General features: G+C 41.0%; 1 protein-coding gene across 3 annotated transcripts in view; it reads right to left on the reverse strand.

The window, feature by feature from the left end:
- QRFPR (pyroglutamylated RFamide peptide receptor) overlaps window positions 1–18,515 on the reverse strand; it is a 149,458-nt gene that overhangs the window by 115,316 nt on the left and 15,627 nt on the right. For all 3 annotated transcript variants that reach the window (XM_070757651.1, XM_070757653.1, XM_070757652.1), the window contains exons 2-4: window positions 12,210–12,368; window positions 10,926–10,987; window positions 1,985–2,220 (exon numbers count right to left, since the gene is read on the reverse strand). In XM_070757651.1, coding sequence (XP_070613752.1) covers window positions 1,985–2,220; window positions 10,926–10,987; window positions 12,210–12,368 — 457 coding nt within the window. The remainder of the gene's footprint in view (window positions 1–1,984; window positions 2,221–10,925; window positions 10,988–12,209; window positions 12,369–18,515) is intronic.

An 18,515-nucleotide genomic window follows, 5' to 3' on the forward strand; every position in this document is an offset into this window, starting at 1 on the left:
AAAATGAGGATCCAGATTATTGTGGGCAATATGCTGATGTTGTAAACTGCTTAGAGAGGGCTGGTAAAGCAGTGTGAAACTCAGTGAAGCAGTGGAAGTAATGTGCCACTGTCTGGAGGCTGTTAGGGTTTGGATGGGTGTTAACAGGCTCAGACTCTACCCCGATAAGACGAAGTGGCTGTGGGTTCTGCCTCCCAAGGACACTTCCATCTGTCCATCCACATTCGGAGGGGGGAGGGACTTTTGACCCCCTCAGAGAGGGTCCGCACCTTGGGTGTCCTCCTTGATCCACAGTTGATCTTGGAACATCAACTTTCAGCTGTGGCGAGGGGGGGTTATCAGCTCCCCCCCCCGAGATTCACACCGCCCCCACCCTCCTCGACTTCCGCAAGAGTTTGAAGAGTCATTTGTGCTGTCAGGCTTGGGGCCATTAGATTCTAGTCTCCTGGCCGATGAATGAAATGTATGTTTGTTTGTTTCTTTCTTTCTTTGTTTGAATGGGAATGATTGATTTTTAGGAACTTGGGTTTTAGATTAGCTAGTTTTAAAACTTAATTGGATTTAGGATATTTTGTATTGTTTTTATATGTTGTAAGCCATCCCGAGTCCTCGGAGAGGGGCGGCATATAAATCCAATTAATTAATTAATTAATTAATTAATTAATTAATATAAATATAAATGCTATTGCTATTACCATCATCACCATGTAGACCTGGTGGCTTACATTTACTCATTTATGAAACTAAGCAAATTAAAAGCTAAAATATTGAACATGAACTTTGGCCACCCAGGTAAAGGTCTCAATCAGTCATAGAGTTCACAATATGACTTCAGTTCCATCATTCTCTCTTAGGCTATTGTACCTTTTAGAAATAATAAGTGGGATAAAACATGGGCAAAAATCTATTCTTCGAGTATCCAGAAGATAAAATATAAATGTAATAAATAAATAAAAAGAGACAGGCCAACTGCTGGAGATGTTTTTATCCTAGTTTTCTAAAGCTGCCATGGTCATTTAAAAAGGCCTTGATCTGTTTTGACTAATCATGCTATGTCACTACTGGAACAAGGAGAAAGCCCTGTCCATTGAATCTTATAGAACAGGCTGGTAATGGATATAGCAACATTTACATGATGTTCTTAATAGGCAGTATTGAGTATATAGTAGTACAGAATAATTTAACACAGGAAAACAGGAAACAACCTCCCTCCCATTTTAAAATGAAGAATAATAGAAGTAATTAAGAGATGGACGTACATATTAAGCCATAAAATTGTTTGTCGGGCAATGTTTTGGCTTTTGTATGAATCCAAACACTCTGCTTTGTAAATTATAATGTATCGATCCACACAGTGCATGAGCTCAATCACCATAGCTTATTCAAGCTATAATCTAGTTTGAAAGTTAAATTTAAAGAATATATTATAAGGCTCTACGAACTCTGGATTTTTGAAAGCCATCTCTCTGGATGTCTGAACTGGAATAATTTGATTTTAACTTTAATATCCATACCTATAGCCCAATGCATGCTCTTTCTCTCCCTCCCTCTTTCCTAAAATTTTGACTTGCAACTCTTCAATTCAAGAGTTGGACTGAGCATAATAATATAAAAGAACATCATAATATAAAGCACCAAGACATTGCAAATAGCAAACAGAAGAATCCCTCAGTGCTTTATTGGAGTGCTTTTCTACTTCACATTTAATTATGCCTTGTTACTTCCCAGGTATATTTGTTAATTACATGTAGTTCAATTTTATAAAGCTTCATTCAAAAAAATGAATCCCTAAAATAGACTTTAGGGAAAACTTGTTTAGTGAACAATCAATGTCCTTAAGCTTTTTGATGTTTTTATAGAACCCTAGAAAATAGGAAAAGATTAATTTATAAGAAGTAATATAAAATTATATTAAAATTACAGGAAGCAATATAACAATCTTTTTCAACATAGCAAACATAAAGATAAAATTATATATACCAACCGAGAAATTTTAGACATCTCGCTCGCATGAATGTTCCTGAGAACAGAAGAATCTCCAACTCTTTTCTTAATCCAGAGCTCATAACCAATCTTGCTATAAAGCAATAGCATTAGCATCAATGGGAGAAGGAAAAGAATGATCAAAATGAAAGTGGCATAAATTTTTTGGTGGACAGGACTTGGCCATTCTTCCAAGCAGCAAACATATTTCTTTTCATAAAGGAAGTCATATTTATTCTGCAAGACATTAAGCAGAGGTTAATACAGATTCCTTTTTCAATATACTGTATTATCTATAAGAAAAAATATCAAACAATGGAATATTTAGCTATAGGAAACTGTAACTCCAAATGTAGATATTAAGTCATCAAGCTTGGATTACTTATCTATACATGTCAATAAAGCACTAGGGAACGGGCTGATACTCTAGTATGCATTTCACCAATTTAGAATAGAATATAACTTTATTGGCCAAGTGTGATTGAACACACAAGGAATTCATCTTGGTGCACATAAAAGAAAAGATAAATTCGTCAAGAATCGTAAGGTAATTTTGCATTTAATAAGCAAACATGGCTGTTAGAAGTTTTATCTGCAGAAAACTGATTTTATGACCAAAAACATGGCTTTTTCACTCTGCGTGCAATCTACATATATCAGTTAGTCCTCATTTAGCAACTACAATTGGCAAGCTTTTTACTATGTGAAACCACAGCTATGCTCATGATACGACTTCAACTTTACTTTGCTTTACGGAACTTTGAAGGTCAAAATAGGCGTTGATTGCTTACCTGAACGCCTCTTCTCGTACGGTGAGCGGGTACAGCAGTCACATGGGTTGCTCATGTCCAATCCGGTGGAACTGAGCCTAGTATTAAAAAAGCTTGCCGGATCCGCCCCTTCCCCAGAATTCGCGAATCCATAGACTAGGCTCAGTTGTGAAGCTCTGTAGTGTTCAACTCTCATTGTTAGAGGAAGAAAGATATAGAAAGGTAAAGAAGACACATACAAGGGCGGGAAGTGACTGCTGTACCCGCTCACCGTACGAGAAGAGGCGTTCAGGTAAGCAATCAACGCCTATTCTCCGTACTGAAGGAGCGGGTCCAGCAGTCACATGGGACATACCCAATAGATGGTCCCTAGGGTGGGATTAGCTTGCTATCGTGTGAGATAACGGATTGGAGTACCCTTCTGCCGAAGGCAGCGTCCGCTGAAGCGTAAGAATCAATTTTGTAGTGCCTGATGAAGGAATTTGGCGAGGCCCAAGTGGCTGCTTTGCAGACCTCCTCCAACGGGGCTTGAGTCGCCCAAGCGGCCGAGGTGGCTGCGCTCCTGGTGGAATGCGCTGTGATGTTCCTTGGAACTGAGAGGGAGGCCGACTCATAGGCCTTAGATATAGTCCCTCTGATCCAACGGCCTATTACTGTTGAAGACACTTTGGCCCCCATGACTCTGGGATGATAGGCTACAAAAAGTGCTTCTGACCTCCGAAAGGGTCCTGTGCGTTGGATATATATTCTCAGCGCTCTGGTGAGATCCAGGGTGTGCCATCTAATTGCCAAGGGATGGTCTCGTTGGAGGCAGAAGGAAGGTAGGACAATATCCTGAGATCTGTGGAACATGGAACTGACCTTGGGTAAGAAGGTGGGGTCCAGTCGCAAGACTACCTTGTCCTGATGGAATTGACAAAGGTCCTGCCTGATTGAGAGGGCAGCCAGCTCCGAAATGCGTCGGGCAGAGGTAATAGCCACCAGGAAGGCTACCTTAAAGGATAGGTACCTGAGGGACGCCGATTTTAGGGGTTCGTATGGTGCCTGCGTGAGGGAATGGAGAACCCGTGGCAAATCCCAGGATGGATACCTGTGGACCTTGGAAGGTCTGAGGTTGGCTATGCCCTTGAGGAATTCCTGAACTTCAGGGAAGGATCGGAGAGGCTGTCTGCGGGGACCCCCTAGGACAGATGAAATGGCTGCCAGATGACGCCGGAGGGTGCTGGTGGAAAGTCCTTTATGGAAGCCTTGCATAAGGAAGGAAATAATTCTGTGTATGGGGATGCACAGAGGGGAGAGACCTTCCTGTAGACACCACTGGTGAAACTTGGACCACGTGTGGTCGTAGATTCGATTGGTCGAGCCCCTTCTGGCCTTTAAAATGACCTCCACTGAATCGGGGTCATGACCACGCAGTTCTAAATCTCTCCTGATAACAGCCAGGCGGTGAGGTGGAACTACTCCGGGTCTGGATGGAAAGAGGCCCCCTGCCGCAGCATATCCCCCGAAACGGGGAGTCGCCAAGGGTCCTGGACGGACAGCTGTTGGAGATCCGCGAACCAGGGCCGGCGGGGCCAATGAGGGGCGATTAAGATTACTCGGGCCCTCTCGGTGAGGACCTTGTGAATCACGTCCGGGAGGATTGGAATTGGAGGAAATGCGTAGAGTAGGCCTGGAGGCCATGGACTCCGGAGGGCATTGATTGCTTCCGCTCCCGGGGATGGAAATCTGGAATAGAAGCGAGGGAGTTGGGCGTTCGCATTGGTCGCGAAGAGATCCAGGACTGGTAGGCCGAATCTGAGGGTGATTTGATGGAACAGGTCTTGATGGAGGTTCCACTCTCCTGGGTCTATCGTTGCTCGGGATAGCCAATCCGCCTGGACGTTGAGACTCCCCGAGATGTGATCGGCTAGGAGCGACTGGAGATGTTTTTCCGCCCAAAGGCCCAACTTGAGGGCCTCCCTCATGAGAGCCTTGGATCTCGTGCCCCCCTGTCTGCAGATATGGCTTTTTGTGGCAATGTTGTCGGTGAGAATGAGAACGTGCCGGTTGGGGATGCGAGGAGAGAAATGCTTCAGAGCCAGGGAAACGGCTCTTAACTCTAGCCAATTGATTGGCCTGGAAGCTTCCTCCGGGGACCACGTGCCCTGGGCTATCATCCCCTGGGCGTGGGCGCCCCATCCCGATAGACTGGCATCTGTGGTGATGACAAATTGATCCGGGCACCTGAACGGGGATCCTCTGTCCATGGCTGGAGACTTCCACCACTTGAAGGATCTGCGAACACTCAGTGGGATGACAATGCGTCGATTTGAGTTGCTGTGCCCCGATCTCTGAAAAGGTAACAGGAGCCACTGGAGTTCCCTAGCATGAAGGCGAGCCCAGGGAATGATGCCTATGCATGACACCATCTTCCCCAAAAGGGAAGATAGAGTAACTATGGATACTGAAGAATTAGATAAAATGTTAGAAATTAACTCCACTATGCTGAGTTTTCTCTCGGGAGAGAGAAAAACCTGGGAGGATTCTGAATCAATAATGGATCCCAGGTGAGAAATGGATGTGGAAGGTTGGAGGTGACTTTTTTTAAAGTTGATGGAAAATCCATGGTCCTGAAGGACTGACATGGTGACAGAAAGGTCTGTTTTCACTCTCTCTAGGGAGTTCCCATGAATCAAAATATCATCAAGATAACATAAAATGTGGATGGGAGACGCCCGGATATAGGCCGCCAGGGACCCCAAGAGCTTTGTAAAGACCCGAGGGGCCGAGGAAAGGCCAAATGGCATCGCCCTATACTGGAAATGCCTGCCTTGAAAGGAAAAACGTAAAAATTTTCTGTGGCATTTGGCTATAGGAATGTGAAGGTAGGCCTCAGTGAGGTCTAAGGAGACCATGAAATCTCCCGAGTGAATGGCGGCCAAAATAGAAGACAAGGAGTGCATTTTAAACTTCCTATATTTGATGAATAGGTTTAGTTTCTTTAAATCCAAAATAGCTCTCCAACCTCCGGAGGACTTTGGAACCATAAATAGGATGGAGTAAAAACCTAGGCCCTCCTGACCGGAAGGGACCGGTTGAATGGCTCTGATGGACAATAGATGAGAAATGGCCTCCTCCATACGGTTACAATCTGAGGATGACCTGGGAGAAGGGCAGGAAATAAAACGTTTAGGGGGAGGAGAAATAAATTCTAAAAGAAGGCCTGTTTGAACAGTGTCAATGACCCAAGGGTCCTTGGAGGTGAGACGCCAATTAGAGGCGAAATGAGCTAGGCGACCCCCTATGGGAATAGAGGTAGGATTACCATCTAGGTTTTTTTGAAGCCCTGTTAGAGGAAGCTCCCCTTTGGAAGCGAAACCCTCTACCCCTGGAGTTCCTACCTTGGGAACGAAAGCGGGGGGAATACTGACCTGGAGATCTCTGATAGGAAGCCGCTTGATCTTGCTGGCGCCCTGGGCGACGAAAGGACTGCGTTTTGGTAGCCTTTTTTGTGGTTGGACCCAAAACTTTCTTCTTGTCTGTGGTCTCCGTGAGGAGTGGATCCAGAAGATCACCGAAGAGAAGGTCGCGCTTTAAGGGACCCTGGGATAACTGCCACTTCTGGCGAACTCCCGCTTGCCAAGGGCGAATCCATAGGAGTCTTCTTGCCGTTGTGGAAGCTGCAATAGACTTAGCAGAAAATCTAGTAGATTGCAAGGTGGCATCAGCCACGTACTGGGCAGCTGCAAAGACCTTGTTGAAGTCTTGTTGACCTCTCAAGTCATCGGGAGGAATATGCTGTTGAAGATGGCGGAGCCACAGCAGCATGGCTCTGGAGAAAAAGGAAGCCGCTGCAGAACTTTTAATGGCCCAGGAATCAGCGGTGAATCCTCTTTTGAGCATTTGCTCAATGCGCTTGTCCTCTGGGCGGAGGACTTCCTCCGCCTCGCCTGGTACAGCCGCTGCCGAGTGAAGAATCTTGACAGGTTCATCCGGTTTGGGAAAGGATAGAAGCTCTTCATAGGAAGAGGAAAGTTTGTACAACTTTCTATCCTTGGTGGAGGGATTAAGGCCAGATGCTGGAAATTCCCACTGTTTGAGTAAAGCCTCTTTAAACAATTTAGGCATAGGAATTACCTCGTTATCCTCCTGTTCCTCTGTGAAGTAAGGTAAATTCTCCTCGGGGGGATCAGTGGAAGTGGAGGCTTGTTTCTCCTGGGCCGCTAATCCCGTAGAAATCCTAGCTTTGAGGAGGAGAGATTTGAATAATTGAGAAGGAAAAATAGTAATTGGAGGAGGAACCTTTATTTGGGATTCCTCATCATCTGATAAGCCTTGAAAAGGATCCTCATCATCCTCTATATCCTCATATTCATCCTGGGAGGAATCTGAATCATCCTGAATAGGAGCTCTGACCGCTGGGGAAGAACCCAAGGGGCGGGAGGAACGAGAAGGAGGAAGAGGTAAGGGAAGCTCATTGATGGTGGAGAGTTTGGCATCAATGGCTTTGGACAGCACAGCAAATATAGACTGGAACTCAGGAGGTAAACTGGAAATATCAGCAGAAATGGCAGAAGAATCCCTAAAGGCCTGGGAAGATCCTGGCTGGGGGGAATCTTCAATAATATCTGGTTCCTCTGGACCTATGCCCCATAGGTTAGGTTGGGGTCTGTCTAGGTTTGGCTCATCCAGAGATAACACAGGGACCCCAGAAGGAGGTAGACTAGAAGCCTCTGGGGGGTCTTGACTACTGATTACTTGGGCCTGCACTTTCAAACGTTTTGCTGATTTGTCATGGATCTTTTGTAGGGCTAGGTCCCTTCTCTTCTCGGCCCTGGTGACCTTGGTCGAGGGGCGGGCCCCTGGAGAAGAGGAGGAAGAGGCCTGGGGGATACTAGTAATCTCATCGCCTGTAGGCCTGGCCTCTCTGGGACCTTTAGTTGTGCCTCTCTTGGGAAAAGTAGCCATAGTCTGACAATTAACAGAAGACAAGGCTGAGCCAAAAACTGAATAATAAGGAGAAGAATTTCAAGGACTTCCCAAGAGGAATGGATCCTGCTTCGAGGCCTCGAAGCTGCTGAAACTTGAGGACAATCTGGGCAAACCCAGAGTTCGTGCCCCCAAATCCAGCGGGGCCAGCCTCCCTAAACTTTATAATTAAGTAAACCAAGGCACTCTGGTTGGAGGCTTAGCCGGTGGAGAATTTAGCCTGGGACCCCCAAGGCCCGCTCCGGGATCCACGCGGTGGACTGAGGCCTACGCGGCTGGCAGGAGGCCAACACGAGAGGCCTAGATTTAAAAAGGGCGCGAAGGCCTTCGCGCCGAAAAAAATCGCTCCGTAATTACTTAAAGGGGAAGCGATCGACTAAGTCCAGGAGACTAGAAGGCGTCTCACTCCGCAGGAGGTATTTCTTAAGCCCTTAAATATTTTGTATACAATAAATAATCAATAATTCAATAGATTAATACTTGCACCAGGACCTCCAGGCCTAAGGATTAGAAGAATCCACAAGCGGCCGCAGGAATCGTAACCGGCAAACCGCCGGGGGAAAAACGAAACCGCAACTTCTCCAAAGGAAAAAAGCCGAGCCGCAAACGGCTGGCGCTATTAGTGCAAGTAAATAATAATGATAAAACAAATCTTACTACTTTTGAAGAAAAGGATCGAAGGGAAGGTGTTAGTATGTTGAACGAGCTATCACAATACAACCGCAGGATATGCGAACTGAGCGAATTCTGGGGAAGGGGCGGATCCGGCAAGCTTTTTTAATACTAGGCTCAGTTCCACCGGATTGGACATGAGCAACCCATGTGACTGCTGGACCCGCTCCTTCAGTACGGAGAAATATAAAAATTGGTTGTAAAGTTACTTTTTCATTACCATCATAACTGCAAATAGTCACTAAGTGAGGCAACTGCTAAACAAAGACAACTTGTGTATATTCCCAATCCTATTAAATTTGTCTATGTGATATCAAAAATAAAATCAGAGTCCAAGGCAAAATATTCTTTAAAGTTCCAATTTATTGGCAGAGCCATGTTGGCACATCTGGGAGAAACCCAAATCTGAAGTCCCTAGGGGTTCTTCACCCAGTTGAAAGTTCAAGCCGTTGCCCCTACACCCACCAAGTCCATCAATTGCCCAATATTCAATTGCCACCCTGGCAAGAATCCACCCATCTCGTTCCATGAAGGTGCAGGAGTGCCAAGACAAAGGTAATAATAGGTTATTACCTATAAAGCCCTACATGGCTTAGGACCAGATTACTTACATCTCCTACATCACATTTTCCAACGGCCAGTCAGATCCCACAGTCGGCCTTCTCCAGGCCCCGTCAGTCAAGCAATGTCGCCTGGTGGGGCCTAGGAAAAGGGCCTTCTTTGTGGCAGCTCTTTTCCTTTGGAATCAACTCCCCTAGAGATTCGCTCTGCCCCCACCCTCCTGACCTTTTGAAAGGTTTTAAAAATACACCTTTGCCGGCAGGCCTGGGGCCGTTGAGCATAGACATCCTGCTCCAGCTAATAATATGATTGTGATTGGGATGAACTTGCTTGAAATGGTTTTAAATGTCTGTGGTTTTAAGATTTAGGTTTTATGCTTGGGTTTCATAAATTTTGTATTTTGTATTGATATTATTTTGTAAGCCACTCTGAATCCACTGGAAAAGGGTGGCCTACAAATCCATAAAGGACAATGTTGACTATCTAGAAAGAATTTGTTATGACTACGTACAGACAGCCCTCGTGCAATTCCCCTTCCCCAAGTTCCCATAGTAAAGAAACCACATTGAAATACTATAAAGTGTGGCAGGCCAAAGATCCCAACTAAAATGGCTTCGGTCTGGCAAGTTTCTATCAACTGACTTGATTTATACTGCATCAATTCAGTGCATAATTATCATAAATGCTATTTCTAACATTCATTAATTCATTTATTCATTCATTTGACTTATATGCTGCCTCTCTCCGTGGACTCGGGGCGGCTTACAACAATTCAATAAAAATACAATATATAAAATATTTCTAAATCCAATTAACAAAACAATTAATTTAAAATATTTTTAAAAGCTAAGCGTTTAAAAGTCAAACATTCAAAAAACATTCGACAGCATCCTACACATTCACTGGCCAGAGGCTGGAGTCTAATGACCCCAAACCTGGCAGCATAAATACATTTTCAGATTCTTACGAAAGGCGAGGAGGGTGGGAGCAGTGCAAATCTCTGGGAGGAGTTGATTCCAGAGGGCCGGGCCCCCCACAGAGAAGGCTCTTTCCCTAGGACCCGCCAGGTGACATTGTCTGGTTGATGGGACCTGGAGAAGGCCAACCCTTTGGGACCTAACCGGACGCTGGGATTTGTGCGGCAGAATATATGCTACAAAGCAGGAGTATCTACAGCAAATAGTCATAAAAGTCAAGAGGATGGCTGTAATGCTGAGATCAAAGCTGAATCCATTTTTATTGGTGTTGCACAAGTGATGCATGTACAGTGGTACCTCTACTTAAGAACACCTCTACTTAAGAACTTTCTAGATAAGAACCGGGTGTTCAAGATTTTTTGCCTCTTCTTAAGAATCATTTTCTACTTAAGAACCTGAGCCCAGAAAATTTTTCCAGGAAGTTTGAGAGTGGCACGAAGGCTCGGCCAGTTTCCTGCCATTCCCCCTTTAATCCCGGCCATCTCGGGCTTTTCTGGGCTGTCAGAGGAGCCTTTTGGTGGCACTTAAGGAGGCTTTGGCAGTCTAGAGCGAACAAAGCATTTTCCTTTCTCTGGGCGCTTGGAGAGGGAATAAACCTCTGCCAGTGCCCAGAGAAAAGAAATGCTCCCTTCACTCTGGACAGAGACTGTCCTCCTCCTCCTCCCCCCACACAAATTCCGAGCTTTTATTTCTTTCCTAATGAGTTTGCACACATTTTACATTGATTCCTATGGGAAAAATTGCTTCTACTTATACACTTTTCTACTTAAGAACCTGGTCACTGAATGAATTAAGTTCTTAAGTAGAGATACTGCTGTATTTTATAAAGGTAGAGTTCAATCGCTTTACTTTTTGACATTTATCAAACTCTGCAGACATGAAATGTGGTCCTTACATTTTTCGATTATACTTTATATTCAGCTCCTGAATATATACAAAAACATTCCAAATTGCAATCCTGAATAAGTACCAGTGTACAACACAACCATACCTCCACTCTTTGCACATGCCACATTGGTGAACCAACAGCAGCAGCCAACAGCCAAACAATACCTAAAAGTAAATAGTTGTTAGTGATTTAAGAAAATCTACACAGAAAAGTAAAATAAAATAAAATAAAATAAAATAAAATAAAATAATATAATATAATATAATATACGGGTCACGGGCATTGTGTAGTTGTTTTTAATATTAGCCAGTATGAGAAACATAATCCATTCTCAGAAGATTCAAAGTAATGAGCTTTATTTAAAGAAGGGTTAATTACAAAATACTATAGATTTGATCTATTTTTTAAAATCAATATTGGGGGAACAGAAATAGTACTATTCAGATGGATATTTTAATTACTATATTTCTCCATTCCTCATTCACTAAAAAAATAAAAGGCATTCCAACTAAGTTTCTATTTAAGATAAGTATGTTAATGGCACTTTCAAGAATGCACTTTCAAGCACTTTCAAGAAACTCTTTTGAATGCAAATGTTTTCACTTGTTACTTCATTATGGATGAATTGCTGGTCAATATTAATCATTCTGTACTGTGGACTACTAGTCCAGTCATTAGCAGATATAGGAAATACTTTTAAAAGTCAGAGAAATTTATATCTATTGGCCCCCATACAAAATTCCTGTATAAATCGACTCATTGTCAATCACTCATCACTTCCTGGGTTGATTACAGTGGATTTCTTTTTCTGTCAATCTAAACATGAAAATACTTTTTTGCATTGACCTAATAAAGGGAGAAACTGAGAAATTAGATATGACAGCATGGGCAAAAGCTCTGATTTCACCAAAATGTCTGAATAAGATTTAGAATTATTTCAGGAACTACTAATCTAAAAATACTGGATTACAGTGAAGTATTTAAATAAAATCATTAAATATTTTTCTTCCTCTCCTCATCTTTACATAAAATTATCACTTTATATACTAGGAATAAGGCATGTTTTCAGAATTATTATGATAGGAGACCAAGATAAATGCCTTTCCAAAGAAGCTTTGATTAAGAAACTCAATAGCTTTCATTTTCACAAAATTGAGCATGCAAGGTAATGGCAACACTCAGATTTATTTATTTATTTATTTATTTGTTTGTTTATTGATTGATTGATTGATTGATTGCATTTGTATGCCGCCCCTCTCCGCAGACCATGTGAGCTTAAGCAGTTTTCTTTCTTTTTCTTTCTTTCGATTGTATGAATATTCTGGTGTTCTTTAAAGAAAAGAAAGAAAGGTTAAAAACAAGTAATAAAATTATATGGGACCTTACCCAACATTGTATATGCTCTTCTGTGGGTATACTGCCATTTCATTTTTAGAGGGTGAACAATGCCATTATGCCTTTCTAAAGCAATGCAAGTCATTGTAAGTATCTCAGTAACTATTGCAGTAGATTGCACAAATGGCACCATCTTGCAAGCAAAAGCCCCTATAAAGAAAAGAAATTAATCCTATTAGTAATATATTTAGAACCAAGCTTAGCTATACAGTATTTGTTCATATTTCTGAGGAATGTGAAAGGGGGCCACATCTACAGAAACCCATTTAAAGCAAGGAAAGGGTTCTTTCTTTTCTCCTGTCTTTGGTGAATGAGTATGGTTGCCTTCAAAGTAAAATCCCCTATTATACACAGTAGAAACATTACAACTGCAGAGAGAAGCACTGGATATAGAATGCAGTATATTGAATGTTTAAATTTCTTACATCGAAACTAACAGAAAGATGCTTGAAGAGAACATTTCCACAAATTGACTCAACCAATTATGTGAAGTGTTTGTTTTACTACTCTTAGCATTTCTTTCTTCGAGAAAGGTTCAGCCTAACTGACTCAAACTGAAAAGCCTTCTCTTGAAAGTAGGGAGGTGTAAATCAGTGGTTCTTAAGCTGGAGCTATTGCCCCCCCCCCCCAGGAGTGTCTCTTTGCATTGTATTTTTTTTAGTGTGCACTCCAGTTCGATATTATATTTTGGTTTCTCAGTTTACACTGAGAAACATTTTGTGTAGATATATATTTTTCTTCAGTTTTAGGCATTAAATTTGTCGCTCTGATTTTTATTGCTTTCATTCTGTAAAAAATTTAGTTGTGTCTTTTTAATCCCTTTTATAGTGTGTGTGAATCTTTCCTTTATACTTTATATTTTCCTCGAATCTTAATTTGGTTTCAGCATTTTCGTCTTGAAATTCTTTGTTCCTGCATTGTGGTTAGTTCTTATGCCCTTTATATCTCTTTTTGAATCTTAAATTTCACCTGGAATTCAATTATTAAATATTTCTGTTTTTCTTTTTTGCCATTTTACTTTCTTGCAATTGAATTTTGTTTTCAGTGATCAATACATTTAAGTGTCTTGAATAAATAAGATAATAATGAAATACATGTATCATGAAGTTTGGAAATAAAATGACAAGTGGCACGGAATTTTTTCACACGGTTGAGATATGGGGCTTGAAATAAATTATTTGCATCAATGTGTCCTGATGACAATTTTAAAGAACAAAAAGAAGTGCATAAATTGAAGAATTATTTCCTATTGAGAGGTTATGTTTGGGGATGGGGGATGATGAGAATTTCCTCATTGGCTCAAAGGGGCGATTCGTTCAAAAAGATTAAGAACCATTGGCATAAATGATAGGAGACAGAATTACTACACTGCAAAAGTGCTGCAGAGCTTTAGAACTAATAACCTTGTCTGATCTTTCCAATATCTTTTAATACCGTTATTTAATACCATTAAAATTAAGACAGCCGTACCATTTAATCTAATATTACAATGACTAATGTCTATCATTCAGCATTCCCAAATAGCTTTGTTTCTCGTGAGGTCCTATAAATGCCTAGTTTTTAGAGGGATTCAAAAATGTCCTTACCAATTCCACCCCATGTATATGCTGATGCTTTGCTCAAGCTCATTTACAAATCAACTTTGTCTCTTTGTTAAGAGCAACACAAATCATCGGCACCTAGGCATTTAAATAAAAGGTGTTTGACCTATTTCCTCCCAGAAAAATAAACTATTCCTTTCTCAGTTGCAATGAAAAGCCCTAGCTGTTACCTCTACAAAATCATTCACCAGATCTTATATGTAATGAATGGCAATTACAGCTCATTAAACATTCATCATGTCAATGTCTTTTTTATAATAAGATTTAAGGGCAAGAGACTAGCCAATTATAATGCTGAATTTTCAATTAGCTCGGTAACAAAACTATGCTTCAAAATATATCAAACATCAGTAGACCAGACTCAAACGTAATTTAAATGTAGAGAAAATTATAACATTCTAACAAACTGGCAGAATGGGCAGTGCCTTGCTTGATGTAACCTCTCCAACAAATAATGAAATTGCTATAATTTAGCTTTCTTTTTTATTTTCAAAAATAGAATGAAAAGTACAATTTCCTTTTCTTTTTCTTCCATTCAATCACATCCAACTGTCAGAGATTGCCTGGACTTCTCTGCTCCCTTCTTGGCAAGGTTTTCCTGAAGTGGTTTGCAATTACCTCTTCAGGCTGAAAGAAAGGGACTGGACCAAGGTCAGTCAGCTGGCTTTGTGCCTAAGAACTTAGTCTCCTGGTTTCCAGTCTGATGCCATGACTAAAATTTTCACTTGTATACTGTATATCCTAAATCTAAGTAACATATAAACAAAATTATATTTAAATAAAGTTAGTGATCAATGGTCATGATACCTAGAAATGCAAATCAACTATCTGTTCATCAATATTACATGCAGAGTTTCTCCTGCAATTTTTAATACATAGTTTATGATTTCCCAAAGCTAAACTGTGTCCTCAGCAGATGTCAGGAATTACAACTTCTCAGTCAGCACTACCATTCTGGTTAATTGCAGAAGCTGTTCACACACATAAACACATTCTAATGTACTAAACCAAAATCAATACTAAAGTTAAAAAAATAAAATCCAAGATTGTACTTGCACAATCTTGTTTTTTTCCCCCAAACCAGGAATTTATTAGTACTCCTCCTGTTTTAAAATAATCAGAGATCATGCAATAATGAGGCAAAATTAGATTTGCATCCACATTCTAAGGAGACAGCTTGGAGGTAAGCATATAAAATCAAATGGGTTTTTTTTTGTAATAGACCATAATTATTTATGATATATAAAACATAAAATGTAATGAAACTAAAATATTAAAAAAGATAAATGTTGTATGTAGCTACCTGTTGTTTATCTTCAACATAATCAATGAGAACTCAATTATATCCAGAGATCACAATTTTATCTTCTTTTACTTTTTAACAGTCCCTGGCTTGCTAATAAATTCACTACTATAATATTTAAAGTGCTATTGTAAAATATCATAAAATCTCTGCCATAATGATACACATTGCTGCATTATTCTCAGCAATGAATTTATGTATATTTTTATATATGATGATAATGAGGAATACTTGATTTACTGAGAAATTCTGGGAAATAATGTGCCAGAAGAGATCTTTAAAGTGATGTATGAAAAAGCTGGGAGCAAATCTCATCAGACACATGAGGATTCTCATCAAAACCCAATATTAAGGTCTAGTTTGTGAGCTGGCGGTAGAGGTGGCAGTATAGATGGAATTTATGTTAGAGATTATGAAACAAGTATATGGGTTGCAGAGCCCCCAAAACGAACCTATAATAACTGTTATTGACCCTAAAACTGGCCAAACCATTTATTAAGTAATCTTTAAAATCAAAGTAGAAAGACAATCAAATAAGCAGGAATATAGTGCAATAGCTAAAACTTACCATTCAAACACTTAAACAACTCACAGTAATAATTTGAGAGGGAGGCAAAGATTTCAGAAAGAAGCATGTTTATTTTAATAGAAAAAAGCAGGAACATCAGGGAGTAACATATTTAATTTAGAATTTGGAGAGCAACAAACTGCATTCAAGAGGAAAATGGCCTGGAGTCCAAAGTGAAACACACTGAGTGCAAAATGAGATAAAAAGCAAAATGGATATAAGAAAATAGCATGGGGAATGAAGGCATGGGGAATGATTGATGGCCATCGGCTCTTGTCAACTATAAAAACTATAAAAAAGTAACTATAAAAAGGTAATACTCAATTTATGACCAAAGCTGGCACAAGAATTTCCATTGCTAAGCAATAGAGTTATGACATAGCACATGACCAAAATACTAAGCAACAGCAATTCCAACACTGTTGTGAACAACTGAGAAGCTTGGATTGTTAAGTGGATATACCTCCCACTTCAACAACTGTTGTGGTTCAGCCTGAGGCTGCTCAGGGACCGGCTGTGTCTCTGCTGGCTCCATGCCCGGAGGAGGATGACAGCGAAGAGGAGGGGGCTGAGCAGTCGGACGGGGGAGAGGAAAGTCAGGAATGGGACGAAGGAGAACAGTATGAGAGCCCGGGGGGGGGGGCTCTCCCCAGCCAGTAACTTGGAGTCATTAGGTGATGAAGCACAAGCCGTCATTGACATGCGACAGAAAAGTTCAGATCAAAGAAAGGAGCAATTAAAGAAGTATTATCAGCACTGAATTAGGAACAGCTGGGCTTGGGTGCGGTCCTCCTTAGCAGGGTTTAAAAGGCAGGCAAGCCCTTGAAGCCATGTGGAGTGTTATCAGTTGGAGTTACGGTGTCGTGCTTTGTTCTCGGCGTCTCTTTTCCTGGCTTGTGGCCCAGCAGTTTGGAAGACCCGTGGGAGGTGTAGGTCGGCTATCTACAGCCTCGTCTTGGCAGCAAGAATACTGTATTGCTGCATGGACTTTTGCCTTCGTGGATATATTTGAAGATACAGCGTTTTCCTGTTTGTAAGGACATTTTCTGTTACCTGTGTTTTTCTTGAATTTTATAAACTGCCTTTGCCTTTTATCGGTGTGTCTGACTTCTCTTTTTGGGTTGGTCTTGGCTTCCGGAGTGACCCAGACAGAACAACACCCATCCACCCATCTATGCTTTTTTGCCCCTGCCAGTCTGCTCTCCACGGCTCCAGATGAATTTCAACATCTTCCTGACTAGAGATGCTCAGCCTTGCCCTTCGCCCCAAGAAGTCCTTTTGCCCTGCACTGAGCTGGGATTCCTAAACTGTCATGGATCCAGCCCTGCTTCTTGCTTGCTTCTGCTTCTTGCAGTGCCCTGGGTTGGGTCTGGGCGTCTTGGCACTGTGCATTAGCCAAGGAAGGCAGGGAGCCAAAATACAAAGACAGGCGGGAGATACATTGGGGGGGAGAGAGAAGTGGAAGGCAGTTTCTTACCTTACTGAGACTTGGGACTGGGAAGAACTAAGCTAAGAATAGCTTGGATTGGAGTGGGTCTTGCTTAATAACTCGTGACTGTAGGTTAATGATGGCAACAGCAAGTGTCAAGATTGCTGTTAAGCATTTCTGTCATTTGATGCCTTGCTTTTCAACCACATCACTTAGTGATGGAAATTATCTTCCCAATTTTGGTTGTAAGTCGAATATCATCTTTACATAGTTGGTAAGAGCTGATGGCGCATAATTCATCAATCATTCCCCATTTTCTTAGATCCATACTTTAATTTCATTCTGCACTCAGTATGCTACTCTTTGGACTCCAGGCCATTTTCCTATTAAGTTCAGTTTGTTGCTCCCCAAGCTCTGAATTAAATGTTACTCCCTGGAGCTCCTGCTTTATTCTTATTAAAATAAACATGACTCTATTACCCCAACATTTCCCCTTCTTTCCCTCTTATTCCCTCTCTCTCCGATATCTTCTTCCCTTCTTTCCTCTGTTTTCCTTCTATCCTTCTTATCGTTTTCTTCACTTCACGCTTTCCCTATTTCTTTTCTTTCCCTTTTTTCTTTGCTGTCAATAATATTAATACCACTATATATTTTATATCTATTATATAGTATATGCTTTTTAATAATACCAATAGGACTATGACCTTACTTGTTATGAATACCAACTCATATACATTATTGACTTGTTTTTACTGTTTGTTATTTCTTTCTTTCTCTTATATTTGTAATAAAATTCAATAAAGATTATTATTTTTTTAAAAATATGCCACTCTCTGAAATCTCTGCCCCCCTCTCTCAAATTATTGTTTGTTATTTGAGTGTTTATTAGTTTTAGATGTTTGTACTCTATTTCATTGATTTTTTTAAACTTTAATTACAAAGGTTACTTAATAAATGATTTGACCAGTTCTTAATTATAGATTAATTTTGGGACTCACAGAACACACATTCTTATTTAAAACCTCTAATGTAAAGTTCTCCAATATTGCCCCTGCATCATCAAAACATAGACCTTAATCTTGAGTTTTGATCAGTAGTGAGTTCTAAAACCTGCATGCGCAGAAGCGTTACAGGTTCACAGTACGAGGCCAAACGGAGCATCCCACTACTGGTTTTGATGAGAACCCTCGTGCCTGGTGAGATTTGCTCCAGGTTTTTTAAGGTTCTCTCCTGCCACTTTATTCCTCAGAGCTTCCCGGGGAAATCAAGTGTTCCTGATTAACATGGAACATGGAAAGAATTATAAATGCATTACACAGAATATTAAATACAGAAGGGAATAAAAAATCATTGTGCCAACTGATTCCCTAAAATAAATTTGCTTCACACAGATACT

The sequence above is a fragment of the Erythrolamprus reginae genome, chromosome 7, assembly GCF_031021105.1.
Source record: "Erythrolamprus reginae isolate rEryReg1 chromosome 7, rEryReg1.hap1, whole genome shotgun sequence".
Taxonomy (NCBI): domain Eukaryota; kingdom Metazoa; phylum Chordata; class Lepidosauria; order Squamata; family Dipsadidae; genus Erythrolamprus; species Erythrolamprus reginae.